The 25,683-nt window shown below is 43.9% G+C and overlaps 1 protein-coding gene across 2 annotated transcripts in view; it reads left to right on the top strand.

The window, feature by feature from the left end:
• Positions 1-25,683, top strand: part of Eipr1 (EARP complex and GARP complex interacting protein 1) — a 127,217-nt gene that overhangs the window by 82,832 nt on the left and 18,702 nt on the right. The window contains exons 4-5 of one of the 2 annotated variants that reach the window (XM_051144268.1): positions 796-952; positions 16,267-16,366. In XM_051144268.1, the coding sequence (XP_051000225.1) occupies positions 796-952; positions 16,267-16,366 (257 nt within the window). The remainder of the gene's footprint in view (positions 1-795; positions 953-16,266; positions 16,367-25,683) is intronic. The other variant, XM_051144277.1, reaches the window with a different exon arrangement.

The raw sequence follows: 25,683 nt of genomic DNA on the forward strand, positions 1-25,683 counted from the left end.
AGAGGAAGGGCAGGGGGAGGGGTGGAGAGAAAAATCTCAGAACCTAATTAAAATCTTATATTTAACATCCTCCCCACTGGAGTACTTGACACCTGTCCTGGCATGTGCCTGGAGAGTTATGAATCCACATTTTCCATATTAGTTTATTTTCTCTGTACCCACATGACTTTTCAGGGTGCTCTAAGAATGCCTAGATCCCTGGAGTGTCAGAATACCAGGTGTCCAGGATCTGAGAATGGCAGGAAGCCACCCGAAATGGCAGCTAGGAGGACGGTCATGTTCACAGGTGCTGCGCAGGTGACCTTGGATCCTGGCTGTTCTCCTCCCACGTGCTAGCTTGTTATGAGGAGCACAGTGGATTTCAGTTTGTACCACTTCTAAGTGTCCCTGCCCTCTCAACCCAGACATGGGCCATTTCAGGCAAACTGAGGCAGAGTATTTGGCAAGTGAAGAATATTTCTGTGTTTGATGTCTGTTTGTGGTCCTATGAAGCTGTGAGTAGAGACCCCAAGCATAGGCCTGACAGTTATGGGAGTGTGTCCCCATCTTGTTCCCTTTCTTAAAAACGACCGTTAAAGAACAGGATGAAACCAAACTTGAGGAGGTTAAATTCTGTAAAGCGGAATGACAGTTTATAAGCCAAGGATGATGGGCTCCCTGCTGCTGGTCCAGGCTGTGCCTTGCTCGCTCTGCTGCCTGTTAGTATTTCAGGGAGCAGCGTGCCCTGCTTGTAGGCTTGTGTAACGGTTGAGTGTATGTGGGGCTGAGCTCTGCTGACATTTTCCTTTTGCTTAGCTTCAGACAGTCGAGTCCAGGCGTGTGCAGCTGTGTGGAGGATGCCCAAGGAATTAGAATCCGGTAGCCACGAGTCCCCTGACGACCCCGCAAGCACTGCGCAGACCCTGGAGCTGCTCTGTCACCTTGACAACGCGGCCCACGGCAACGTGGCCTGGTAGGATGCTACATATTTCATACATGGGGAAGAAGCCTAGAGGCTGCTGAGGTGCTGTGTGTGCACAGCTCCCTTCACTTCATCCAGTTCCTCCCCCTTTGCCTCCCACCTCTGCTACTCTTTCTCTAAGAAGATGTTTATACTCGAGTGCCACTCTTAGTCCCAGGTGTTTTCTAGGTTACTCACAGAGATTGCCTCCCCCCAAGGATGGTGAAGAGCACATGTCTTTCCCTCTTTCACATCACATTGCCTGCAGTCACCTGCCAGAATAATAGACTAGCCTGGCCCCGTGCAGCATTTATAACAGTCACCCATCACCTCAGCTTGAAAGATGCAACTTTCTCTTCCCGTGGCCTCCTTAGGAAGGAAGCATTCGCCTGGCAGTATGCCCAGGTCCCTCTGTGTCTCTGTCCTTTCCTTTGGTTTCCTGTCGGTCCTGTGGCAAGTGTGGAGATGAAGAAATGTGACTACCATTTGTGGGGCTCCTGGCCAGTCCCTGCTGTATTGTTAAAGGTTGGCTTTATCTACCCTGGACCTCCTCCACACAGTGGCCATGGCTGATCTGGCAATGTTGAGAAACCGTGGCTTTAAGCTTTAAACATGACCACGTGATGCTGTTTTGGCTGTCTCAGCAAGAATCATTGCTTTACTTGATACCATACACTTCAGTGTGATTGCCCGTGCCCATGTGAGCATGTCTGTGAGGAGACCTGGGTGTTCTGAAGGTGGTCAGCTCAGCCAGTTAAATAAATCCAATCCAGCTAACTGTTAAGCAGATGTTGCACACACTCTGTCAGGCTTCAGGAATGATGGTTGGACGTCAAGGGACCTGGCCTTAAGGACTCATGGTCCCTAGGGGAGACCTAGAGTACAACAGCCTGCTGTGACAGGATGAGCTGTAACATACCCTGGGCTGTCATGAGTGTGTACTGTACCCCAGCAGGAAGCACTGAGTCATGTTTGCCAGAGGACTAAAAAGGGACTCATTTGGAGGTAGCACTTAGAACTGGTCACTGTGGGACCAGTCTGTCCCTGTCTGCCACATAAAGCTATATGGGCTCTGGTGGCTTCAATGCTAGCCCTAGGGGATTCGTTTGCATGGCGGCTATGTTTCTACTTGATCAGTAGTCATTTGCTTCTCCAGAGGAGCTCTAAGTACTGATGTCACCCCAGTCTCACAGGCAAAGAGAAACCAATGAGTCCTTAAGCTGCAGGAGGAAATGCTTCCATGCTGTAACCCCTCTGCCTGTGTCTGTTCCTTACACAGCATCTGTCACACATTGAGCATGTTCTCTGATTAAGCAGACTTGGTGTGTGGCTAGGGGTGTCGTGTGTATGCACATTTCTAGAGGCACAGCAGCACTAGAAGGTAGATGATGGAGCCATGGCAGGTGAGCTGTCTCATAGAGACAGGCAGGCCTATCCAGAAGGCTCCAAGGTTGCCTGGGGATGAGGGGCTGAACGTTGCTTGCTTCCTTGACTTTCCAGCATGACAGCACTCTTGTTACACACCACTCAGAAGGGCACGCTGCACTGTGTGTGCTGTAGGAAACTGGGTAGTAGAGTGCCTGCTCAGTTGCCTTCTGCCCATGTACACTCACAAAGGCTGACCCAGTGTGTGTGGTGTTGACTTACCTCAGATTCATCTGGAGTGCTCTTGATTCTTTTTGGTTTCCCAATGCATCCTTGTACATTCCTTTTTTCTTTATACTTTCTTGTCTTAAGTATTTTTTTACTTTAAAGTAATTAAAGTCCTACTAGCAGTTGTAGGAATGACCTGGGGGTCCTGGGAACCCCCTGCACCCTTCACTTGGGTTCCTATGGTAACTGCATTATGGCAAAACACCAGTGACTCCACTATCCTTGAGATTTCACAAACAACCTGTGCTTATGTGTGGGATTTCAGTTCCCAGTACCCCAGTATTGTCTCTGCTGTTGTAGGACTTGTTTCCTGCAGGTCAGAAGTGTCTGAGGGAGCAAGTCAGGGGCCTCTGTCCTTGTGACCGTCTGAGCAGAGCAGTTTGTTCCTGAGCAGTATCATCAACCTGCTGTGGCTCCCCTAGCAAACAGGAGCTGGATGCAGAGCAGAGATAAGTCTTTTTTTATTTTTATTTTTCTGAGAGGAAAGGCTTGCAGTCCAGCATATGACCCATCAGATGTTCTTCCAAAAGAGACAGATGGGCCCGGGCTCTTGTCCTTGCTCTCCCTAGTCATGATAGCATCATTGGAGGCAAACAATCTGAGTGGAAATGCTCTCTTAAAGTTACTGCAGGACTTCTGTGGCATGACCTGGATGTGGAAATGTGGTATTTACTTGAAAAATGACAACTTTACAGTAAGGCAGTGAGGGCTTTCAAATGTCCTTCAGCCATCATCTTCTCCGTTCTCTTGGGACAGAGGCTACATGCTGCGCTTAGTGGGGTTGTCAGGTGACCAGTAGCAGTCACTAGCAACTTTCTGGCTCTGCTCAGCTCCTGAGAGGTCAAGTAACTGTGCTCCACCTTCCCCCTGATGTGGCATCATCACATCAATTCCATCTTTTTGCCAGCAGCCATTTCCAGCTAGTACTCCATGTACTGTGCTCTCTCTAAATTCTGAGCTTGGTTAGGGGCAAGGTGGAGTCTTTAGCACCATGGACAGCACTGGGCACATAGATCTCCCCAGCGAAGTAGAGCTGCTCTCTGAATGAGACAGAGACACCCTGTCCACGAGCCAGGCCCCTTTCTCCACTGATCTCATGGGAGGGTCTGCCAGTGTCCTGCAGCCTGGGGAGTGAAACAGAGTGCATGGCTTGCTGACTCCTTTGAGGATTGCTGGACTTGAGGCCTCCTCACCACAGGAGCAGAAGCACCTGTCATCACTTGGATCTGGCTCAGGTGTTGGGAATAGTTCACTTCATCAGAGTAGGCTTCCAGTGTTTTGCCTTCATATATGTCTTTGTACCACATGTATGCATGGTGGGTAGAAGAAGATCCATTGAAATGAGTTGCAGATGGTGTGAGCCACCACGTGGGTGCTGAGAATAGAAGCAGGTGTGGCAGGAGCAGCTGGTGCCCTTAACCACTGAGCCATCTCTCCAGCCTGAGGATGATCTATTTAAAAATCTCCCATTCCAAGAAGAGACTTGATACCCTATGAGCATATACAGGGGGAGGTAATCCCCCTCAGGAACAGTCATAGGGGAGGGGAATAATGGGAAAATGGGGGGGGAGGGAAGAATGGGAGGATACAAGGGATGGGATAAACACTGAGATGTAACAAGAAGAAATTAATAAAAAAATTAAAAATAAAAAAATAAAAATAAAAAAAAATAAAATGAAAAACAAAATTGAAAAAAAATATCTCCCATTTATCTTTTGTGTAGTTCTCCTTGAGTTTATGGCTAGACTGAGACATGTTTTAGTATGAAGGGGGGGTGTTAACTCTGGGACACCCTGCTTGAATGCTTCCTAGCACTTTCTCCATGCCCAGCTGGTGTATCGCAGCATCTCTGGGAGACCTAGTAAAGGGGAGGTGTTTTGGAGCCCAGCTTGTGAGGAGAGAAGGAGACGATTTCTCTCCGAGAGTCATACAACACAGCAGCGTCACCATGGGTTTAATGGCTCATTAGCCACAACAGGGAGATTCTGCTACGCTCCTCCTTCTGATGATCAAGAGAACTCCAACTGCTTGTTAGTGAGCACCTTGGCTAACAGATGAAAAGCTCAAACAATAGAAACTTCAGCACTGTGATGTTGTGTGCACCTCTCCCAGTAGTGTGTGGGGCAGTTCTGCAAACCACTCTCACGGGTGATGAAGATTTCCTTCATAGGAGAAGTTGCCTTATCAGTAGTCAGAAGCTTTGAAGATGTGTGTAAAGTTAATTGCAGCCCCCTTTGGCTTGTTTCCAGCAACTACATCCAAGATCTGGCTTGTGTAGTAGGTGACATAGTGTTCTTGAGCTTGCAGCTCCATGTAGGTATTTATTTCTCTGGCAGCATTCTGAGTGACTGTAGCACTGCACAGCCAACTGACCCCTACTTCCCGAGCCAGCTGCTGGAGAAGAGAACCCCTCCCATACGGATAGAGCAAATATCACACTGAAATGCCAGCCAGGCTGAGCGTGTAGGACACCTGGGAGGAGGGCTGGTATGCATAGCAAGATGGTGATTAGGAAGTAAAGGGCAGGAGTGGTGTTGGGAGAGGAGAGGGAGGGGACGCAGAGCGTTTGTCAAGAGTAGAAGCCCAGGCCCTGTGTCTCTTTCCTTTCTTCTTTGGTTTATGTCAGGGACCAGTGGATGCTACCATAGGGTGACTATTGTGAGGAACAAATTGATGGTTGTCCTAAGTCTTGATGTTTAGAAATCTAAGCTCATATTCCCTGCAGACCTGAAGTCTGGTGAAGTCCCTCTGTCCAGCTCACTGATGGCTCCTGTCATTGTGTTTTCGTGTCTGCACAGGAAGATGAGCTCCCAGCGCCTTGTTGTTTTTGATGAGGCCATCAGTGGTTTGAAGTTCTCTTATTGAAGCTTGAGGCCCAATAACAATATTAAATCTAAAGGTATGAAGATCCTGTGTGTGAGGATGTTTCTCCCTAGCTATCATTCCTAATGCTGAGGAGGTAGAGATGAGAGAACAAAGAAGGAGTTACCTGGATGATCAGAAGTGCATTTCCATATTACTTTGTTCTTTATTTCAAAATTTCCTATAATTTAAAAGCTACCATTGAACTTTCTGAGATCTAGGCACAAGAATCTTTGGAGTTATGTAATGTGTCCTTGGAAGTCAAGTGAACTTGCTTTGTTCTCGAATCGTAGGTGGACTCGTGCGAGGAGAGTGCTGTAAAGGAGACTGGGGCTCAGAGCATGGCCAGAGTAGCCTGGTGTGGGTGGTGAATTTCATGTGTTAATTAAGATGACTTGAGGCAGCTCTGCTTGTTCAGCTCAAAGACAAGGAACAGGCTCTACATAGAGTCCTTCATGCTCTGTCCGTCCCTCAATCCTGCTCCACCCCTAGCAGCAGTGCACCCAGGGGTAGGTGTAGAGTTTGTGTGTCTCTTGCATGGTTAGTGGGAAAGGCTTCCCTGTTACACTCAGTCTCTGGCCCTCTTTGCTCTTGCTGGTGGAAGGCTTCCCTCTGTTAAGTTGGGCATGCATACCATGGAGTTGTACCTGAGTTGCTATGCTACACTCCAAAGAGGCAGCAAACACATGACACAACCACTTTTTCCTTGCCTCCAGGCTGTGTTTGTTCTTGGCTTTCTGTTTGCCTGAAAACAGAAATTTTTGGTTGATGGAGCCATACATTTGTCCCACTGAGATGTCAGAGCAAACAGACTTTTAATAACCAAGTCACCCGGTGTCAAAAGTTACATGCTTGCCTGTCAGAAAGGTCCCAAGCAACGTATCAGCACACCTCTGTCACTGGAAGTGCTCCTCATGTCACAGCACAGAGGCCCCGCACCTCTGCAGATAGATCAAAAGGGCTTGTTGCCTTCCTGATGTGCCTCTCAAAGCTGCGTTTTCAATCCTTATAGCTCTTGTGTGAAGTTTACTAACCAGATCTGTGTGCCACGGGAGCATTGTTCTGTGATCCGAGGAAAGAATTTATTACGTTGAATTGATTATGTAATATTATTTTAAAAAGAGTTGACTTGCATAGAAGCATTTCTTTCCCTAAGTGCTGCCTTTGTGGAGAACCTGGCAGCAGTAGCTACTGCTTCTCATGCAGCAGGACTGTGTGCACTGTTGTCCCCTCTTGTTAGATGGCCTGCACTGCTGCTCGCTCCCTTGATGGTCAGGGGAAGTGAGGAGCATGTATGGAGAATGCAGGTTGCAGTTGTGTTGAGGTTGCTTCTAGAGTGTCCTGGTGGCCATGGGACTATTCCTTCCCTAGGTGCTAATGGAGAATCATTAGTTTTGGGCTTACATACTTAAAGAAAAGTGAGTTTTTTGTTTGAACATGAAACCCACTGAATTAGAGGCATCATTCTGCTCCTCAGAGGACCTCAGCTGTAATTTTATTGGGTTTACTCACATTCAGCCTTGCTTGTGTTTTTGCATCATGGTTACATAGGGGCAGAGAGCATATTCCTACTGGCTGTGAGCGACTGTATTCTTGACTTGTTAATATTGTTTATGTCCTCATTCTTTGGTAGAGTGATAAAAAGCAGGTGGTTTTTTATGAACAACAAATAAATAAAACTTAGTTTGGAGTGGAAAGGTTGGCAGGCACTGTAGGCTGTTTCCCCATTTATAGCACTGGTTTCATGGTAATGATATACAAGAAGATGGAATTTCCCTTTTTATTGGGTTTTGTGTACTGCAGCTATCACAAACAGTGATGACCAGAGCAGGGTTACCTATAAAACAACGACAGAGGTAAGGGCCATTGGTGGTGCAGCTCTGTAGAAGCTCTGCCAGCCCTGCCCAGTGTTGCAGCTCCATGCTGCCCACAAGCAACTAAAGTCTTTCTACCTGTGTCTTGTGTGAGTACTTGTTGTAGGGTAAAAGACAAACTGGAAAGTAAGAGTTGTCATCACTTACAGTGTCCTCCCAGCAATGACCCATGCAGTGCCACAGCAGAAGGAAAGTCCATGGGGGGTGTTCTCTGTGGGGCATCCGCCTTCTGCACATGGCTTGTAGGAATCACAGTTAGCTGAAGGAAGGGACTCTGGGCTTCTGTTTGTGCTCAGGACATGTCTTGTCTGATGACAGCTTTCCTTTGTCTGCCTTCTGTGTGTTGCTTGCATGATGCTGTGTTTGCTTCACCTACGGATTTTAATTGGTGAGCTGTCAAAATTTCTTACAGTGTTTTATGGGAGTCTACTGTCAGAGATTCCATGAAGCCCAACTCTGATGTGTCTCAGCTTTTCACGTCTTTCCCTGTGTTGCCTTCCTGAGGCTGGGGCTGTGGTGGTGGTAGCAGGAAGCTGCACTGGGTGGGACTTTGATGGGGTGGATCTTGTGTGTGGCCCCTGGTGATGTTAATATGCTTTCCTCTTAGATCATCCCTGATCTCTCCTCCTTAACCCTGCTTTGGACTTGTCCTACAAGGAAAAGTCCAGGAGCTTCCCGACTGGTTGTTTCATCCGACTCACCTTTAAAAAGACTGGCTAGGGAGCTGTTAGTGGCATAGTCACTGTGCCCCTGGAGCACCTGGGACAATGGGTTGGCACCTGCCTGGCTTCCATGGATGACTGCCAGAGACCCTAAGCCAAGTACTGTGAAGATGACTCAGTGATGCAGGACTCCAGGTGCATAGGAAAGCAAAACACAGCTAAGTGTCTGTACTTTACAGAGCCACGTGTTGAGTGTCTGGCCTCTGCTGCTGACTTTCCCCCTTAAAACCAGTCTCTATGGAAATTTTTTTGTTCTATTTATATAAACAGGTTACCTGACAACAGGAATCTGGGGAAAGAAGGGCTTGACAGCTCATAGTTTAAGGGTGTAGTCCATCATGGCAGTGAAGGCACAGTGATGAGAGCAACTGTAGCTGTGTGTCAGCAAGGGATGCTGCTGACATCACATCTGCAGTCAGGATGCAGAGATGAACCCTGGTACCCAGCTCACTTTCTTTCAGTTAGTCCAGGACCCCAGGCCCTGAGAAGGTGGTCCTCTTGGCCATGCTAAGTCCTCCTCAGCTAATGCTTTATGTGAAAATATTTGAAACACTTAACAGTGTTCCTCTGAACTCCTGGGTCAGTATTCTGTGGCATAATCTGGAGAGTCTGGCCTTGTGGCCTGACAGCCAAGACTGGCACATTCTCTCCTCACAGGTGGGTGTCCTGGGTGCACTTGTGAGACTGGCCACCTCTCTGAGGGCCCCATGCCTGTTCTTAAAGATGGCAAGGATGACAATGAGAAGGATGCCTACATTTTTTGGAGCAGAACAATAGCATGAATTGACATTAAATGAACAGCTTTTGGGTATTTCAAGGGAGGAAAGACTCAGCATAGTGAGTCACTTTAACAAATGAAGAACTCTGAATCTCTGCTAAGCTTTGTGCTGTGTAATAACGTAGGCAGCATTCGACTCTCACTCACTGAGCCCTCATGTAAATAAAGTTTTATTCCATTGTAGCTGCCAAGGTTTGGTCTTGTATCTGGACCTGTGTTGCCTACAGTTGAGACAGAAGCCGCACTGCTCACCTAGTCCATACTGTTTTCTGTCCAGCCCTTGTGGAGGAGGCTTGATGACACCTATGAAGCTGCTTGACACAGTGACACCTAACTTTGAGAGTTTCATACTTTTGTTGAACAAATTATGGATTTTGCTTAATGTTGAGAGTAATGCTGTGGCTTTTATTTTACAGTTGAATAGATTTAAGTTCTAAAAGAAAGACTAATGACATCTCTGGTCCTGCAGTTCTTCATCCCTCAGGCCTCTGCTCACTGAGAATCTGCTCCAGTGAAACACTGATGAAGAATGAGTCCTCACACGTCAGCAAGTGCCTGTGAAGGCTGCCTTTTAGAGACCATGTCATAAAACAAACAAGGTTCATAAGAGAACTAGAAGCAGCGCTCACATTTTACAGGACTACAAACTACCTCTTGTCAAGGAAATGAAAATCAGGGCAAGAGATATGCTGTTCTGGTGGTGGTGGTGGTGGGGGGACTGGGGAGTTTTTAACAGAATGGCCAAGATCACATTCATGACCAAAACTGGGAAAGCTCCTCTGTGGGAAGAGTCTGCAGGCACATCTGTCTGTCGAACCTGAAATTGCAGCTCTGAGAACCGATCTGATCTTCACATGTGCCAAGAAGTGTATCTCCAAGATGCCAACGGCTTTATCGTATGAATCAGTTGTGTGAAAAATTGGAAACAAGCCCAGAACTGTCGTGTAATAGTAACTAGATTTTAAAGGCACAGAAATCCTGGGGCTGCAGAGATGGGGCAGTGGTTAAGAACATTTTCTGTTCTTGCAAAGGACTTGAGTTTTCCAGAGGATCCAGTGTCCATTTCTGGCCTCCATGGTTACCAGGCATTCATGTGGTGCACTGACATACATGTAGGCAAAACACCCATACACATAAGATAAACATTTAAAAATATTAGAAGTCAGAGAAATCTGTATAATTGACTTATGTGAACCCTGTGGATAGAAGTGTGTGAGTGAGTGTGTGTGGCCTACAATGTTGACCAGGATAATTTTAAGAACAGAGCTTGCACAGTGATACCAGTAGCCAGTGACAATGCTCCAGGGACCTCTGTAATGTGCCATTTGCACCCTGCATGTAAGAGATGGCCTAGAGAGCATGTAATCCGAGCAGTGAGTCGTCTCAGGAAGGGAGACTGTGTGAGGGATGGCAACCTTTCTAACTTCATGTTTTAACTTGTGAGGTGTCACAAAGGCAAGAGCCTCCTTGAACTTAATGCCCAGAAGAAAACTCCTTTAGTACCTGCTGAGGTCTGGTTATTATTTTGTTAACAAGATTTGTTAGATATGGGTGGTTATGTTTTCCAAGTTCTCTGATAATAGAGAGAGGACAGTGCTGTCGGTGGGGGGGTGGGGGGGAGCATAGGAGCAGTAAAGATGGTCAGCTGAGCTGCCATTGCAAACCCTGGTGAAGAACTGGGAAAGCAGAGCTACAAACACACAGCAAGTCTGTATGCTAAGGCCCTGATATAGCCACCAGGCTTAAGATAGCAGAGCAAGTCAACTCTTTTAAGGGAAATACATGTCTCTGGACAAATGGCAGTGGAGTGATACACAACCAGATTTATAGGGTGTAGGACTTGCCCTTCTAAGAGGGACTTTCGTAGTGGTAAGTGTCCATGTTGTGTGGAGTGCTGAGTGTCTTCATTAGGTGTGGAGTGGTGAGTGTCTGTATTAGGTGTGGAGTGGTGAGTGTCTGCATTAGGTGTGGAGTGCTGAGTGTCTGCATTAGGTGTGGAGTGCCGAGTGTCCATGTTAAGTGTGGAGTACTGAGTGTCTGCATTAAGTATAGAGTGCTGAGTATCATCTCCACTAAGGAAAGACATCACATGAAGCACCCAGCATGTGGCAGGTAGTTCTAGGCACTGCCTGGCATCTGGCAGGTACACCTTACGTGTCAGTCTTACTGCAGTATCATTGTAGCAGTCTTCCTGTTGAGCATTGCACTGAACTAAAACTGGCCAGGCAGTATTTCCATAAAATATGACAGCATAAGTTTCTTAAAAGATAAAACCCAACAAGCTTAGTTTTTGCCTGTGGAGTTTAAGAAATGGGCATAGAAGATTGCTTCCAAACCTGTGTCTTTACAAAGATCATCAACGACATAGGTAACACTGCTGACAGAGGGGCAGTATGGCTGAGTGCTGCATGTGATACCTAGGAGTTCCACGTGAAGAAGCAAGACTGACTCCAGTAGTGCAGTTGGCCAGGCTTGCGAGCTGGATGTGTGAGCTTTGACTTCAGTACAAAGTTGCTCTGTGATTTACAACTGGGAATAGGAGTGGACACATTTGGAGCATAAGGGCAGAGGGCCTAAGAGTCTGTCCATCAAGGCCTGCAGGGCTTTTCTTATTTGCTTTTAAGCTTTCCCAAGAGTTACTTCCTCAGCAGCCCTCTTCATAGGGGAAAGTGTGTGCTCTTGAGGAACAGCCCTGTCTCTAGGGAGGAACCTGTACTCTTGGCGAGCAGCCCTGTGAGTGGGCTTCTCTTCCCTGAGCTATACGTGATACGTGCGATCTACTCGGTTCTCCTCTGTGCATCTTAAGTACATGGAACATGTAAGAAGCAGAGAGAAGTCTGCACCTCTCCTCAGTACTCTCCTGTGCAGTGCTCTCCTCAGTACTCTCCTGTGCAGTGCTCTCCTCAGTACTCTCCTGTGCAGTGCTCTCCTCAGTACTCTCCTGTGCAGTGTTCTCCTCAGTACTCTCCTGTGCAGTGCTCTCCTAGGCTGTGAGAATTGACACTTGGCCAAGAAGGGAGACGTTCAGCTGTGAAGAGTGTGAGGGGTGGTGTGCCTGCCACTGAGAAAGGCAAGGGATAGTTCCATGCATCCAGTGAGGGCAGCTCACTGCTGTGTGTATGGGAGAGGTGGAATGAGGGAGGTACAACTTCCTGAGAATAATAATACCTGCAGACTGTGGTTCCCCATAGTTGACTTGCCCTTCCTGGTGTCATCTCTGGGCCAATGAAGAGCAGTGATACTCCCCACCTCAGATCAGAGGTGTGTGTAAGGTGTTTGAGTGCTTATGATTAGGTCCATGGGAGTTTATGCCCTTGGCCCTGTCACCTGCAGGATACTAGATGCACAGAGCAACTGTTTGACGGATCACCCTGTCTGCATGGAGGCAGCCCCATGACTGTTCCTAGAAGCCACCTAGCCTTGTTTGTCATTGTGCTTTTTAGTGAGCATTTAGTGAATGAAGGGTCAGCTGGTTTCTCCCTAGGCCAGTCTGTGATGCCATCATGTACCTGTCCAGCCATTAGGATTCCAGAGCAGGGACTAGCTTCTCTGAATTTGAAAAATACTGTGTTTTGTCTGCCTGCTCCTTCCAGGCTTGATGGATGCTGTCTTTAGGTTTTAGATTCGTGACCTTCAGAACACAAGTGACAGAGACTTTGGGTTTGGGACGTGAAGCTTTTGTTAAATGCTCAGCTGTAAAAACTCAAAACCAGGTTATTTTCTAAAGCAATTGAATGCTGCCTCTTGTGAGCCTTAAGCATGTGCCACTTCTTTTCAAATTAGAATCTATTTCTCCTTTTTGGATATAAAAGTTATGTCTGTAGCCACTTGAAAATCATTTCCTCTTTTCCTCTGTTCAGAATACTGAGAAATATGATCTTTTCCTGAGACACGGACAGATCTGCACATGAGGAGGCTGGGTGGAGCAGTGGTCACCATAGTCAGGGGAAAGGTGCCACTGCAGCCTTGTGTTAGCAGGAGCAGTGTCTTCCTCACAAGTACTTCCAGGTAGGATGGTATAGGATGCGTTTAGCTGGCCCTCTGTGTTTAGGTGACTTTTCTCATTGCTGTGACCATATCTCTGACAGAAATAACATAAGGGAGGGAGAATTTATTTGGGCTCATGGACTGAGGGGATGCAGTCTATTGTGGCAGAAAAGGTGTAGCAACTGGAAGAAGCTCCCTGCTCATGTCTCCATGGATAGGAAATAACTCAGATGGAAGAGAAGCCAGCCCAGAAGCCTCAAGGCTCACCTGCATTGATGAGACTTCTCGAGCATATGTAGAAGACAAAATCTCATAGCGAACTTCCTGTTCCTCCGGCTCTTAGAATCTTTCCACTGCCTCTTGCACTATGATCTCTGAGCATTAGGTGCAGAAATTGTATTGTAGACTTGTCAGCTTGGGCAGGGTACCCCATGGTCACTTGCTCCCTGCATTTTCTTCAGTTGTAGTTTTCTGTAATGATCTTCATCTGTTGCAAGGAGACTCTTTTTATACTATACTTGCTTTTTATACTATACAAGCTATACTTGGCCATAAGGATAAATATCTAGAATGTACTTTATGATTTAGTGCTATGGTTCTTAACCTATGAGTCATGGCTTTCTTGAGGGGATGTCAAATGACCCTTTTACAGAAATCCCTTAAGACCATCAGAAAACACAGATATTCACATTACGATTCATAACAGTAGCAAAGCTATATTTATGAAAAAGCAATGAAAATAATTTTATGGTTGGGTGTCACCACAAAATGATGAACTATATTGAAGGGAGGTAGGAAGGCTGAGAACTACTGGTTTAATGAAATGGTGGTTGTGTGTTCTTCTTTGAGATCCGTGACCTCACTAGTCCTGAGTAGTTGGGTGGTTTTCAGTGACAGGCATGATTACCCTCTTGTTGAGTGGACCTTACGTTCAACTAGAGAGCTGTTGGTTATTCACAAAGGAGGCGTGCCACTACCGTACCCTTAAGGTTATTGTATTGTGCTGGTTGTTGCTTTGGATCATAGGAGTCATATCTGGGTAGGACTATTGGTTACTTCACTCCCTCGGAAGCTTGTATGGAGCCAGTCCCCAGTAATTTGAAATGGCAGGAATAAGGGTCCTGAATGGTGAGATGTTGATTAAGGGGGACTAGGGATGAGAAATAAAGAAGGAAAAAAAAAACAGTAGCTGGGACCAGGGGGTCTTATATAAGCTGATGCAAGTTTATTAAGAAGTAGAGCAGCTTATATACTATATGCAGGGGCAAAATGCCTAAGATCAATAGAGAGCTGAGTCAGACAAAGATGTCAGAGAGAACACAGGATACCTCAGACACAGATGACTGAAAACCACAGCTTGAGGGGAAGAGAGGGCCTCCCAGAAACCTTGACCTCTGTGAGGCACTGGCTCCAGTGTCAGGCATGCCTTGCCAAGACAAGGACACAGAACTAATGTTCCCTCTGTTATCTGGGTTATCTGGCTCAATATGATCTTTCCTTGCTCCACCCATTTACTTGCAAAGTTCATGGTTTTACTTTTCTTTACCTCTGCATAGTGTTCCATCTCTATATGAAAACACATTTTCATTATCCATTCCTCAGGTGAAAGGCATTAGATTGTTTCTACTTTCTAGTTATGGTGACTAGAGTGGCAATGAATGTGGCTGAGGAATTACTTGTAGATAGGTTGTTGAGTCCTTTGGCCATATGCCGAGGAGTGGTATAGCTGGGTCACATGGTAGATTTACTTGTAGCCGTTGATGGCTCTCCGCACTGATTTCTAGAGTGGCTGGATTGGTTTGTAATCACCCACATGAAGTTCTCCTTTCCCCCCACATCTTCTCCAGTGTTTATTGTTGGTTGCTTTGTTGATCACTGCGTTTTGACTGGGTAATATGGAGTCTCTAAGTTGCTTAGATGCCAGTTCCCTAATTGCTAGAGATGGTGAGCATTTTTTCTTTTCTTTCTTTCTTTTCTTTTCTTTTTTTTTTTTTTTTTTGGTTTTGTTTTGTTTTTTTTTCTTCCTTTGAGCTATTTCTTAGCTTTTTTTTTTTTTCTTCTTGTTTTAAGAACTTCTGTTTAGATTTCAACCCTTCTTGCCCATGGTTCATTTGAGTTTTTGACTTTGGAGTTCTTTGTGTATTATAGATATTAATCCTCTGTCAGATGTATAGCTGGCAAAGAGCCTCTCCCAATCTGTGGGCTTCTTTGACATCTTCGTATCTTCAACATCTTCCCAATTGATTGTTGTGCAGAATTTTTTAGTTTTATGAAGCCACCCTCCATCAATCACTAAGCAAATGGGATCTTACCCAGAAATTTCTTTTCTATACCTCTGTCCAGTAGGGTGCTGCCAATATTTTCTTCCAGCATTTGCAATATTTCACATTTCACATTTAGGTCTTTGATATATTTGGCGGTTTTTTGTTTGTTTGCTTGTTTTGTATTGTTTTGCAATAAAAATATGCTATAGATCTCAACAGAAGGTTTTCAAAAGAAGTAAAAATGTCTAAGAAACAGCTCTAAAATGTTCATTGTTCCTAGTAATTAGGGAACTGCAAATTAAAATAACTTTAGATTTCCTCTTACCCCAGGCAGAATGGCAAAGATCAACAAAACAGCCTACCACAAATGCTGAAGAGTCTGTGGGGGAAAGGAACCCTTATTCACTGTGTTCCTTGATCATATCCATTCCCAGCTCTCTAAGACATTTGTCTTTTGTTAACCCTTCAGATCCATGGTTAGAGTAGTTGGGCTTTAACAGCTGGAAACTGGTTGTGATTGGCTAAGACAGGGAACCAGCTCCTGTCACAGATGGGTGGCCCAGCTAGAGCCTGGAGCATGGGTGCAGCTCTCAGCTGTGCCCGACTGACCCCTACAAGGTCTTGCTTCTACCCTACCAAAGACAAGATATCACGTGTGAAATCAACTTCCTGTGCCTTCTCTAGCTGCCCATCCTCATGGGCCAGCTGTTTGTTCCTTAGCTGCTGGTGAGCTGTGTAGTAAGAGCATCAAAGTCAGCATGTGGTGCTCTTCTGGCTTGTGAGGCTGGAAGGCCAACACTCTGGGATTGGCTTATATAATTCCTGGTGAGGTCTTTTGTTGTTGTTTTTAATATGGCTGCCTTCTTGCTGTCCTGACATGGTAGAGAGAGACTGGGCCTGCAAATTCTGCTCTATCTTACAGGGACTCAGGTCCCATCAAGAGAACCTATCCTCATGATCTCCAACCCCAATTGTGTCTGTTGTGCTGGGGTCACAGCTTTGACATAGAACTTTGGAGACACTGAGACAGTGGTAGTGTCTTCAACGTATACTATTAGATGCCAGTGTTAAGATGCTCTTCACAAAAGAGCTTGCCTAAGTGGGAAGAGTGTGTATAAAAGCTATGGGCTACAGGCTCAGTGGTCCCCATTGGTCACATTAATATTTGGCATTTGTCTTTCTTTAGTGTCGTGTGGGAGCCAATGGGTGATGGGAAGAAGGTCATTTCCCTGGCCGACAGCCACATCCTGCTGTGGGACCTCCAGGAGAGCTCAAGCAAGGCTGTGGTGAGTAAGAAGGAAAAAGGTCCGAGTCACTGGGTGGCCTTTGGAATTGGACCTTTTGACTGAGTTCAGAGTACACTTCCTGGTCCTCACATTTGGAATTTTGAAATTAACTATCACAGAGGGAATGATGCAGGGACTGGGATATCAAGTAGACAACAGAGTGCTATGCCTTGTGGGTACAAGTTGAAAGGACTATGATGGGCTATTGAGCCTTATGAGGATGGCTTCAGGTTCATGTTTGTTGTTTTTACAAGGGCACTTTCGAGTTATGCTCCCCTAAAAATCATGTTTTGACGAGGGGCACTTATACCAGCTAGTTCCATATCACTGCGTAGCTTTTCAATGTATTTACACAAACTTAAAAAATAAATTCTAGCACTTTCTCAGGAGCCGGTTTGTTTTCAGATATTCATCTTGAGTATTTTGTACAGTTAAATATTGTGTGTATTTTTCACATTTGATTCCTTAAATATTTCTTTTAAAAAAATACATGTTTATAGCCATTTATAATTTCATTGTACTTGTCAAAATATCAGTTGTAGAAAGAAGAAAACTCAAGAACCCTGCAACAAATCCTTACAGTGTTACATCCCCAGGGGTCATGTGGTTACCTTCACAGCATCCTAGCGTGGGTTCCTCAGGTGGCCATGTCTTATGTTTATTTGTTTCCATAAAGCTTACTTAGCTCTATTTCCTCTTGGTGCCTTACAATATTAATAATGCCCCTAGGTTAAAGAGAAAACATGAGTAATGATTCATGGTTACTAATATGAGGCATAGATGCTAGACTTCTTAAAATATTAAGTGACTTTTTGAAGCTTAGAAACTCTGACCACACTGTCAAGCGAAGTCTGAGTTGGCATGTCTTGCTAGAGCACTGGTAGTATTTTAAAGGAGGAAAATCATTCTAAAAAGACAGAGCACCACACGATATATAATAACCACAGGAGACAGGAGAGGTAGTGCCTGGGCTAGCCCATGGACAGACAGGTCTAGACCTAGGAACACACTTACTTCCCTCACCCTTAGGAGATATGGTGGAGGGCTGGGCTATAGTCAGCCAGCTCTCCAGTCGTTCTTTGGTTGTATCTTAGCTGTCACAGTTTCGAAAGGAAAGGAAATACTTTTCCCATGCATACCAGGCAGGCCTTGCTATGACCCTGGGAAGAATGAGCACAGCCTCCTAAGCACTCTGATGTCCCTGAGCAGCGAGTGTGCCCAGCAGAGGCCCAGGGGACAACACTCTGGAGTTGAGAAGGCCCCAGTTGCCCTTTGCTGTCCTGCACTGTGGTCAGCTGGTGAACACATCTTAACACCCCAAGTCATCACCAAAGCATTTCATGTCGGGGTGATTAATCTGTAACTTATTTTCTGCAGAGACCAATTTAGTTTTCTCTCCCCCTTTTTTATCTGCTGTCAGCAGTTCTGTCAATATCCCTTTGTGACCCAGTGCTGTGGTATTTAATACAGAAACCTTCCCATCGATTGCAGCCTCCTCATACTAGCTTCTCTTTTCCTATTGTTTGAGGATATTGCCTTCTGTGGTGAATTTAATCTTATGCTCACTGCATCATTACCTTCTGCAATTAAATTGGAGATCCTTGGCCATTTATAATCATTAGCTGAACCCTGGGGAGGCCTGGAGTGGGAGGGTCTATGGGGTATATGGACACTGATGAAGGCCTGGGCTGCCTCCCTGTTTCCATCTGCTCACTTATCTCCGCGTCCTGCTGCCCTCACCTCTGTGGACACCAGTAATTCTGCCAAGTGGCAAAGCAGAGATCCTGGTGCTTCCTCTGTTAGTGTCCACAAAGGAGTTCCTTAGTGTGATGGCTCTTACACATGCTGGCGCCTGTCAAGGACCAAAGCATATTTTAGAGACACAGTGCTGCCTGGAGTTCTTTTTTCCCCATTAATTAATTAATTTAATCACTTTACAGCCTGATGGAAGCTCCCTCCCTCCTCTCCTCTCACCCTCACATGCCCCTCCCCCAAACCTCTTCCCCTTCTCTGAGAAGGGGAGGTACCCCCATGGGTACCAACATACCCTGGCACATCAAGTCACAGCAGAACTAAGTGCATCCTCTCTCACTGAGGCCAAAGTAGCCCAGCTAGGGGAAAGAGATCCAAAGGCAGGGGCCCCTTGTTAGGGGTCCCACATAATGACCAAGCTACACATCTGCTACATATGTGTAAGGGTCAAGGTCTAGCCCATGCATGCTCTTTGGTTGGTGGTTCATTCAGTCTCTGTGAGTCCCCATGGGCCCAGGTCAGTTTACTCTGTAGGTTCTCTTGTGCTGTCCTTGACCCCTTTGACTCCATCAGTCCTTCCTCTCATGCTTCCACCAGGCTCCCTGAACTCTTGACTATTGTTTGCTTGTAGGTCTCTGCTTCTGTTTCCATCAGCTGCTGGATGAAGCATTTCAAAAGACAGTTATGCTAGGCTCCTGTCTGCAAGCATAGCAGAGTGTCATTAACAGTGTTAGGGGTTGGATCTCTCCCATGGGAAGAGTCTCAAATTGGGCCAGTCATTGATTTGCCTTTTCCTCATTCTCTACTTCAATTTTACTTCTACACTTCTTGTAGGAGGTCAGATTTTGGGTTGAAGGTTTTATGGGTGGGTTAGCACCCTCCTGCCTCCACTGGACGTCCCATCTGGCTATAGGAGGTGGCAAATACAGGCAGGCACTTTAATCCCTGCTGCTAGGAGTCTCAGCTAAGGTTACCCCATAGATTCCTGGAAGCCTTCCCCACCATAGAGAAGCTCCCCCCCCCAATGATTTACCTTCTCTCTTCCAGTCATGTGCCTCCCTCCTGCATCTGATCCCCACCCCTATCTCTCCTCAGCCCATTTCCCTCCCTCCATCTACTTCAGGTGCCTATTTTACGTCCCCTTCTGTGTGAAATTCAAGCATCCTCCCCTTGGGCCCTCCTTGTTACTTAGATTCTTTGGGTCTGTGAATTGTAGTGTGGTGATCCTGTACTTTATGGCTAATATCTACTTATAAGTAAGTACATACCATACGTGTCTTTCTGGGTCTGGGTTGTCTCACTCAGGATATTCTTTTCTAGTTTCATCCATTTGCCTGCAAATTGAATGATGTCTTTGTTTTTAATAGGTAAATAGTATTCCATTGTGTAAATGTACCATTCTTTGGTTGAGGGACATATAGGTTGTTTCCAGTTTCTGGCTATTATGAGGAATAAAGCTACTGTGAACAGTTGAACAATTATCTTTGTGGTATGGTGGGGCATCTTTTGGGTAGTATAGCTGGGTCTTGAAGTAGATGTATTCTCAGATTTCTAAGAAACCTCCAGATTGATTTCCACAGTGGTTGTACAAGTTTGCATTCTCACCAGTATTGGAAGGGTGTTCCCCTTGCTCTACATCCTTGCTAGCATGTGCTATCACTTGAATTTTTGATCTTAGCCATTTTGATGGATGCAAGATGGAATCTCAGAATCATTTTGATTTGCATTTCCCTGAGAAGTAAGAATGTTGAAAATTTCTTTAAGTGACTTACGGGCTATTAGAGATTCTTCTGTTGATAATTCTCTTTAGTTCTGTACCACATTCTTGAATTGGATTGTTTGGTTTGCTGGTGTCTAATTTCTGGAGCTCTTTATATATTTTGGATAATAGCCCTCTGTCAGATATAGGGTTGGTGAAGATCTTTTCCCAATCTGTAGACTCCCATTTTGTCCATTGACATTGTCCTTTGCCATACAGAAGCTTTTCAGTTTCATTAGGTTCCATTTATTAATTATTGATGTTAGTGGGTTCTGTTCAGGAAGTCTTCTGGGCAAATGGGTTCAAATCTATTACCCACTTTCTCTTCTATCCGGTTTTGTGTTGAAGTCTTTGATTCACTTGGACTTAAGTTTTATGCAGGGTGATAAATATGGTTCTATTTGCATTCTTCTACATGCAGACTTCCAGTTAGACCAACACTTTGTTGAAGATGCTTTCATTTTTCCATTGTATGGTTTTGACTTCTTTGTCAAAATCAACTGTCCATAGGTATGTGAATTTATTCTAGGTCTTCAGTTCGATTTCATTGACCAACGTGTCTGTTTTTATTGCCAATTCCATGCAGTTAAAAAAAAATATTATTGCTATTGCTCTGTAATGCAGCTTGAAATCAGTGATGGTGATGACCTTCAGAAGATCTTTTATTATACAGGATTGTTTTAGCTATCTGGGTTTTTTACTTTTCCATATGAAGTTGAGAATTGCATTTTCTGTGTCTGTAAAGAATCATGTTGGAATTTTGATGGGAATTGCGTTGAATCTGTAGATTACTTTTGGTAGGATGGCTAGTTTTACTATGTTAATTCTACAGATCCATGCACATGAGAGATCGTTCCATCCTCTGATACCTTCTTCAATTTCTTTCTTCAGAGACTTGAAGTTCTTGTTGTATAGGCCATTCATGTGCTTAGTTAGAGTTACACCAAGTTTTTTTTTGTGTGCTATTTGAGGGGTGAAGGGTGTTGTTTCCCTAATTTCTTTTTCATCCAGTTTGTCTATTGTATATAGGAGGGCTACTGATTTTTTTTTAGTTAATTTTGTATCCAGCCACTTTGCTGAAGGTACTTACCAGCTGTAGGAATTCTCTGGTAGAATTTTTGGAGTTATGTATGTATACTGTCATATCATCTGTGAATAGTAATACTTCTTCCTTTCTAATTTGTATCCCCTTGATCTCCTTTCATTGTCTTACTGCTCTAGCTAGAATTCAAGTACTATATTGAAGAGCCATGGAGAGAATGGGCAGCCTTGTCTTGTCCCTCATTTTTCAGGAATTGCTTTAAGTTTCTTTCCTTTTAATTTGATGTTGGTTATTGGCTAGCTACACATTGCCTTTATTGTGTTTAACTATGTGCCTTGTATCCGTGATCTCTTCAAGACATGAAGAGTTGTTGATTTTTGTCAAAGGCTTTTTTAACACCTAATGAGATGATCATGTCATTTTTTTTGTTGGTTTTGTTTTGCTTTGTTTTGTTTAGTTTGTTTATATGGATGGATTTACATTGATGGATTTTTATATATTGAGCCACTCCTGGGATTAGGCCTACTTGATGGTGGTAGATGATGCTTTTGATGTGTTCTTGGATTTGATTTGTAAGTATCTTTTTTTTGCGGGGTGGGGGGGGGGTTCAGTGTTAGTTTTTGGTTTTTTGAGACAGGGTTTTGCTGTGTGGCCTTGGCTCTCCTAGGCCTCTGCCTCCCTGAGTGCTGTGATTACAGGCATGTGCCACCACTCCTGGCTTGTTTGCCAGTATCTTACTGACTTTTGCATCAGTGTTCATAAAGGAGATTGGTCTGAATTATTTTTCTTTGTTGAGTCTGTGATTTAGGTATTAGGGTGACTGGTCATATCGAATGAGTTTGGCAGTGTTCCTTAGGTTTCTATTTTGCAAAATAGTTTGAGGAGTATTGGTATTAGCTATTCTTTGAATTCTGTCCAGAAACCATCAGGCTCAGGGCTTTTTGTGGCTGGAAACTTTAATGACTGCCTCTATTTGCTTAGGAGTTATAGGAATATTTAATTGTTAACCTGATCTTGATTTAACTTTGCTAAGTGAAATCTATAAGGAAAGTTTTCTATTTCACTTAGACTTTACTATTTTGTAGAGTATAGGCCTTTGAAGTAAGACCTAATGATTCTTTGGATTTCATCATTGTCCCCCTTTAATTTCTGATTTTGTTCGTGTGGATTTTGGGTTTTTTGTTTTGTTTTTGTTTTTTGTCTTTTAGTTAGTTTGGCTAAGAGTTTGTCTATCTTGTTGATTTTCTCAAAGAACCAGCTTTTTGTTTCATTGATTCTTTATATTGTTCTTTTTGTTTCTTCTTTATTGATTTCAACCCTGAGTTTCATTATTTCCTGCCAGCTACTCCTGTTGGGTGTGTTTGTTTCTTCTTGTTCTAAAGCTTTCAGATGTGCTGTTTAGTTTGCCAGTATGAGATCTTTTCTATGTCTTTATGAAGGCTCTTAGTATTATGAACTTTCCTCTGAGCACTGCTTTCATTGTGTTCAATAGTTTGTGTATGTTGTGCCTTCATTTTCATTGAATTCTAGGAAGTCTTTAATTTACTTCTTTATTTCTTCCCTGACCCATTAGTTATGGAGTAGAGAGTTGTTCAGATCCATAAGGTTGTAGGCTTTCTGTTGTTTCTGTTGTTGTTGATGTCCAGATTTAATTCTTGGTGACCTATAATATACAAGAGGTTATTTCAATTATGTTGAATTGGTTGAGGCTTGCTTTGTGCCCGACTATATGGTCCATTTTGAAGAAGGTTCTGTGAGGTTCTGAGAAGAAGGTATACTTTTTTGTGCTTGGGTGAAAAGTTCTGTAGATATCTGTTAGGTCCATTTGATTCATGACATCTATTAGTTTCATTATTTTTTTTGTTTAGTTTCTGTCTCCATGACCTGGTGGAGTGGGTTGTTGAAGTCTCTCACTATCAGTGTGTGAGGCTTGATATGTGATTTAAGATTTAGTAATGTTTCTTTTACAAATGTGGGTGCCCTTCTATTGAGGCATAGATATTCAGAGCTGCAATGCCATCTTGGATTTTTCATTTGTTGATTATGAAGTGTCTTTCCCCATTGCTTTCGATTAATTTTACTTGTAAGTCTATTTTATTAGTTGTTAGAATAGGCACTCTAGCTTGTTTCTTGGGTCCATTTGCTTGGAAAACCCTTTGCCAGCCCATTACTTTGAGGTAATGTCTATGTTTGTTGCTGAGATGTGTTTCTTGTGTGCAGCAGAATGATCCATCCTATTTTATGCATCCACTCTGTTAGCCTGTCTCTTTTCATTGGACAATTGAGCTCACTGATGTTTAGAGATATTATTGACCAATGATTGTTAGCTCCTGTTATTTTGATGTTGGTGGTTTGTCTGTATCTCTCTCTCTCTCTCTCTCTCTCTCTCTCTCTCTCTCTCTCTCTCTCTCTCTCTGTGTGTGTGTGTGCATGCTTCTCTTTTTGGTTTAACTGCAGTGGATTTATTTATTTCCTGTGCTTTCTTGGGTGTTATTAGCCTTCTTGGGTTGGAATTTTCCTTCTAATATCTTTTGTGCATAGATAATAAGTTTGGTTTTGTCACAGAATATATTTTCTCCATTTATAGTGATTGAAAGTTTTGTTGGGTATAGTAGTCTGGTCTGACATCTGTAGTCTCTCAGGGTCTACAAGACATCTGCCCAGGCCTTTCTGACTTTTTGAGTCTCTGTTGAGAATTCAGGTGCAATTCTGATAGGTCTCCTTTTATATATTACTTGGCCTTTTTCTCTTGTAGCTTTTAAATGCTTTCTTTGTTCTATACATTTAGTATTTTGATTATTATGTGGCAGGAGGATTTTCTATTCTGGTCCAATCTATTTGCTGTTCTTTAAGCTTCATGTATGTTTATAGACTTTTCTTTCTATAGGTTGGGGAAGTTTTCTTCTACGATTTTATTGATAATATTTTCTGGTCTTTGGAGCTGTGAATCTTCTCTTTCTTCTATTCCTATTACTCATAGTTTTGCTCTTTTTATAGTGTCTCAGATTTCCTGAATGTTTTGTGTCTGTAACTTTTTAGATTTAACATTTTCTTTGACCAGTTTGTTAATTTGTATCATCTACCCATGAGATTCTCTCCTTTATCTCATTTATCAAGTTGATGATGCTTATTTCTGAAGTTCCAGTTCTCTCCCCTAAGTTTTCCATCTCCAGGATTCCTTCAGATCATGTTTTCTTTATTGCTTCTACTTTCATTATCATGTCTTGAATCATTTTATTCACTTCCTTCACCTATTTGATTGTATTTTTCTGTATTTCTTTAAAGGATTTATTTGTTTTCTCTTTGAAGGTCTCTATTTGTTTGATTGTATTTTTGTTTTTCTTTAAGAAATTTATTCATTTCCTTTTTAAAGGCGTCTATCATCTTTATAAGGTTGAATATAAGGTCATTTTTCTTGTTCTTGTTCTTTGGCTGTGTTTGGATATCCAGGACTTTCTGTAGTAGTATAGGTGGGCTCTGGCAGTGCCATATTGCTCTGGCTCTTGTTGATTGTGTTCTTACATTGGCCTTTAGCCATCTGGTTGTCCCTGGTGTTGGATGGATTTGCCTGACGCCAACAGGACTTCTTAGAGAAGCAGATAGAGCCTTGGGCCTGACAGTGGGGCTCAGAGAACAGCTCGCCTTTGCTGACTGTGCTGCAGGTGGACCTGAATCCTGGGGCCCTGCTGGTCTCAGGATTGTAGTCAGAGCTGTGAGCCTGACAGTGGAGCTCAGGGGGCAGAATGTTGCTTACCTATTCTGGCTGTGCCTCAGGAGGGCCAGCTAGGCAGGAAATAGACAGGGAGGGGGTCTGAGCTGGATGTTCCTGGGACCCTGCATGACTCCTCAGGAAGGAGATGGAGCTTGGGGGAACTTCTGGCACTGCCTGAAGTTCTTAATTAGTATTCACAGGAATGTTTCCTTTTACTTTTAGCTCCCCTTTTCCAGAACTAGATGTAGGTAGGAAATATTTTTCCTACCATGTCACCTTTCTTTTCATCTTTTTGGTATGGTCTTGTACAAAGCACAGGTTTGGTTTTGTCTTGCTTTCTTTTTGAAAATTTTTTTTAATTCATCGAGAATTTTATACATGCTTTAATTGTATTCGTCTTCCTCCTTTAATTTATAGATCCTTCCCTGTCTCCGTACTCACCCAACTCATTTTCAGTTGGTATACAAATTCCTTTCATTATGGCATTTTTTGAAACAAAATTTGCTTTTGTTATTTCTCTTCCTACCACCTTACTATCCCACCAAGCTTTATCTTCCCACACAAAAGGCTTTCATTAAGAAGAAGAAGAGGAAGACTTTAAGATGCACAGGCTTATAATTCCAGCTAATCAAGATGCAGAGGCAGGAAGGCTGCAATTTTAAGGCCTATTTATTTATTTATTTATTTATTTATTTATTTATTTATTTATTTTGACTATAGAGTGTGTTCAAAGTCAGAATGAACAACTTAGTGAGACCCTGTTTTGAAATCAGAGTTAAAAGGGCAGAGCTCTAAGTCAGTGGTAGAGTATCCCTAGCAGTCCCTGAATGTGATCTCCCTAACAGCAGAATCCTGAAATAAGTGATATCCCAGCTTCCTCAGCAGCATCCCAGACAGCCCTTCATGTTTGTTAGCCATGCACATTGCGTTGCCTCCCAATGTCCACAGTGCACAGGCTTGTCCTTGAGTCGGACCTCTGGTCCAAACAGATGCACAGTGATGGGGTTTCTTCAGGGGCCCCCACTGCCCTTAAGGCCCACTGTTTAGCTTGT

This window comes from Acomys russatus, chromosome 1 (genome assembly GCF_903995435.1).
Source record: "Acomys russatus chromosome 1, mAcoRus1.1, whole genome shotgun sequence".
Taxonomy (NCBI): Eukaryota; Metazoa; Chordata; class Mammalia; order Rodentia; family Muridae; genus Acomys; species Acomys russatus.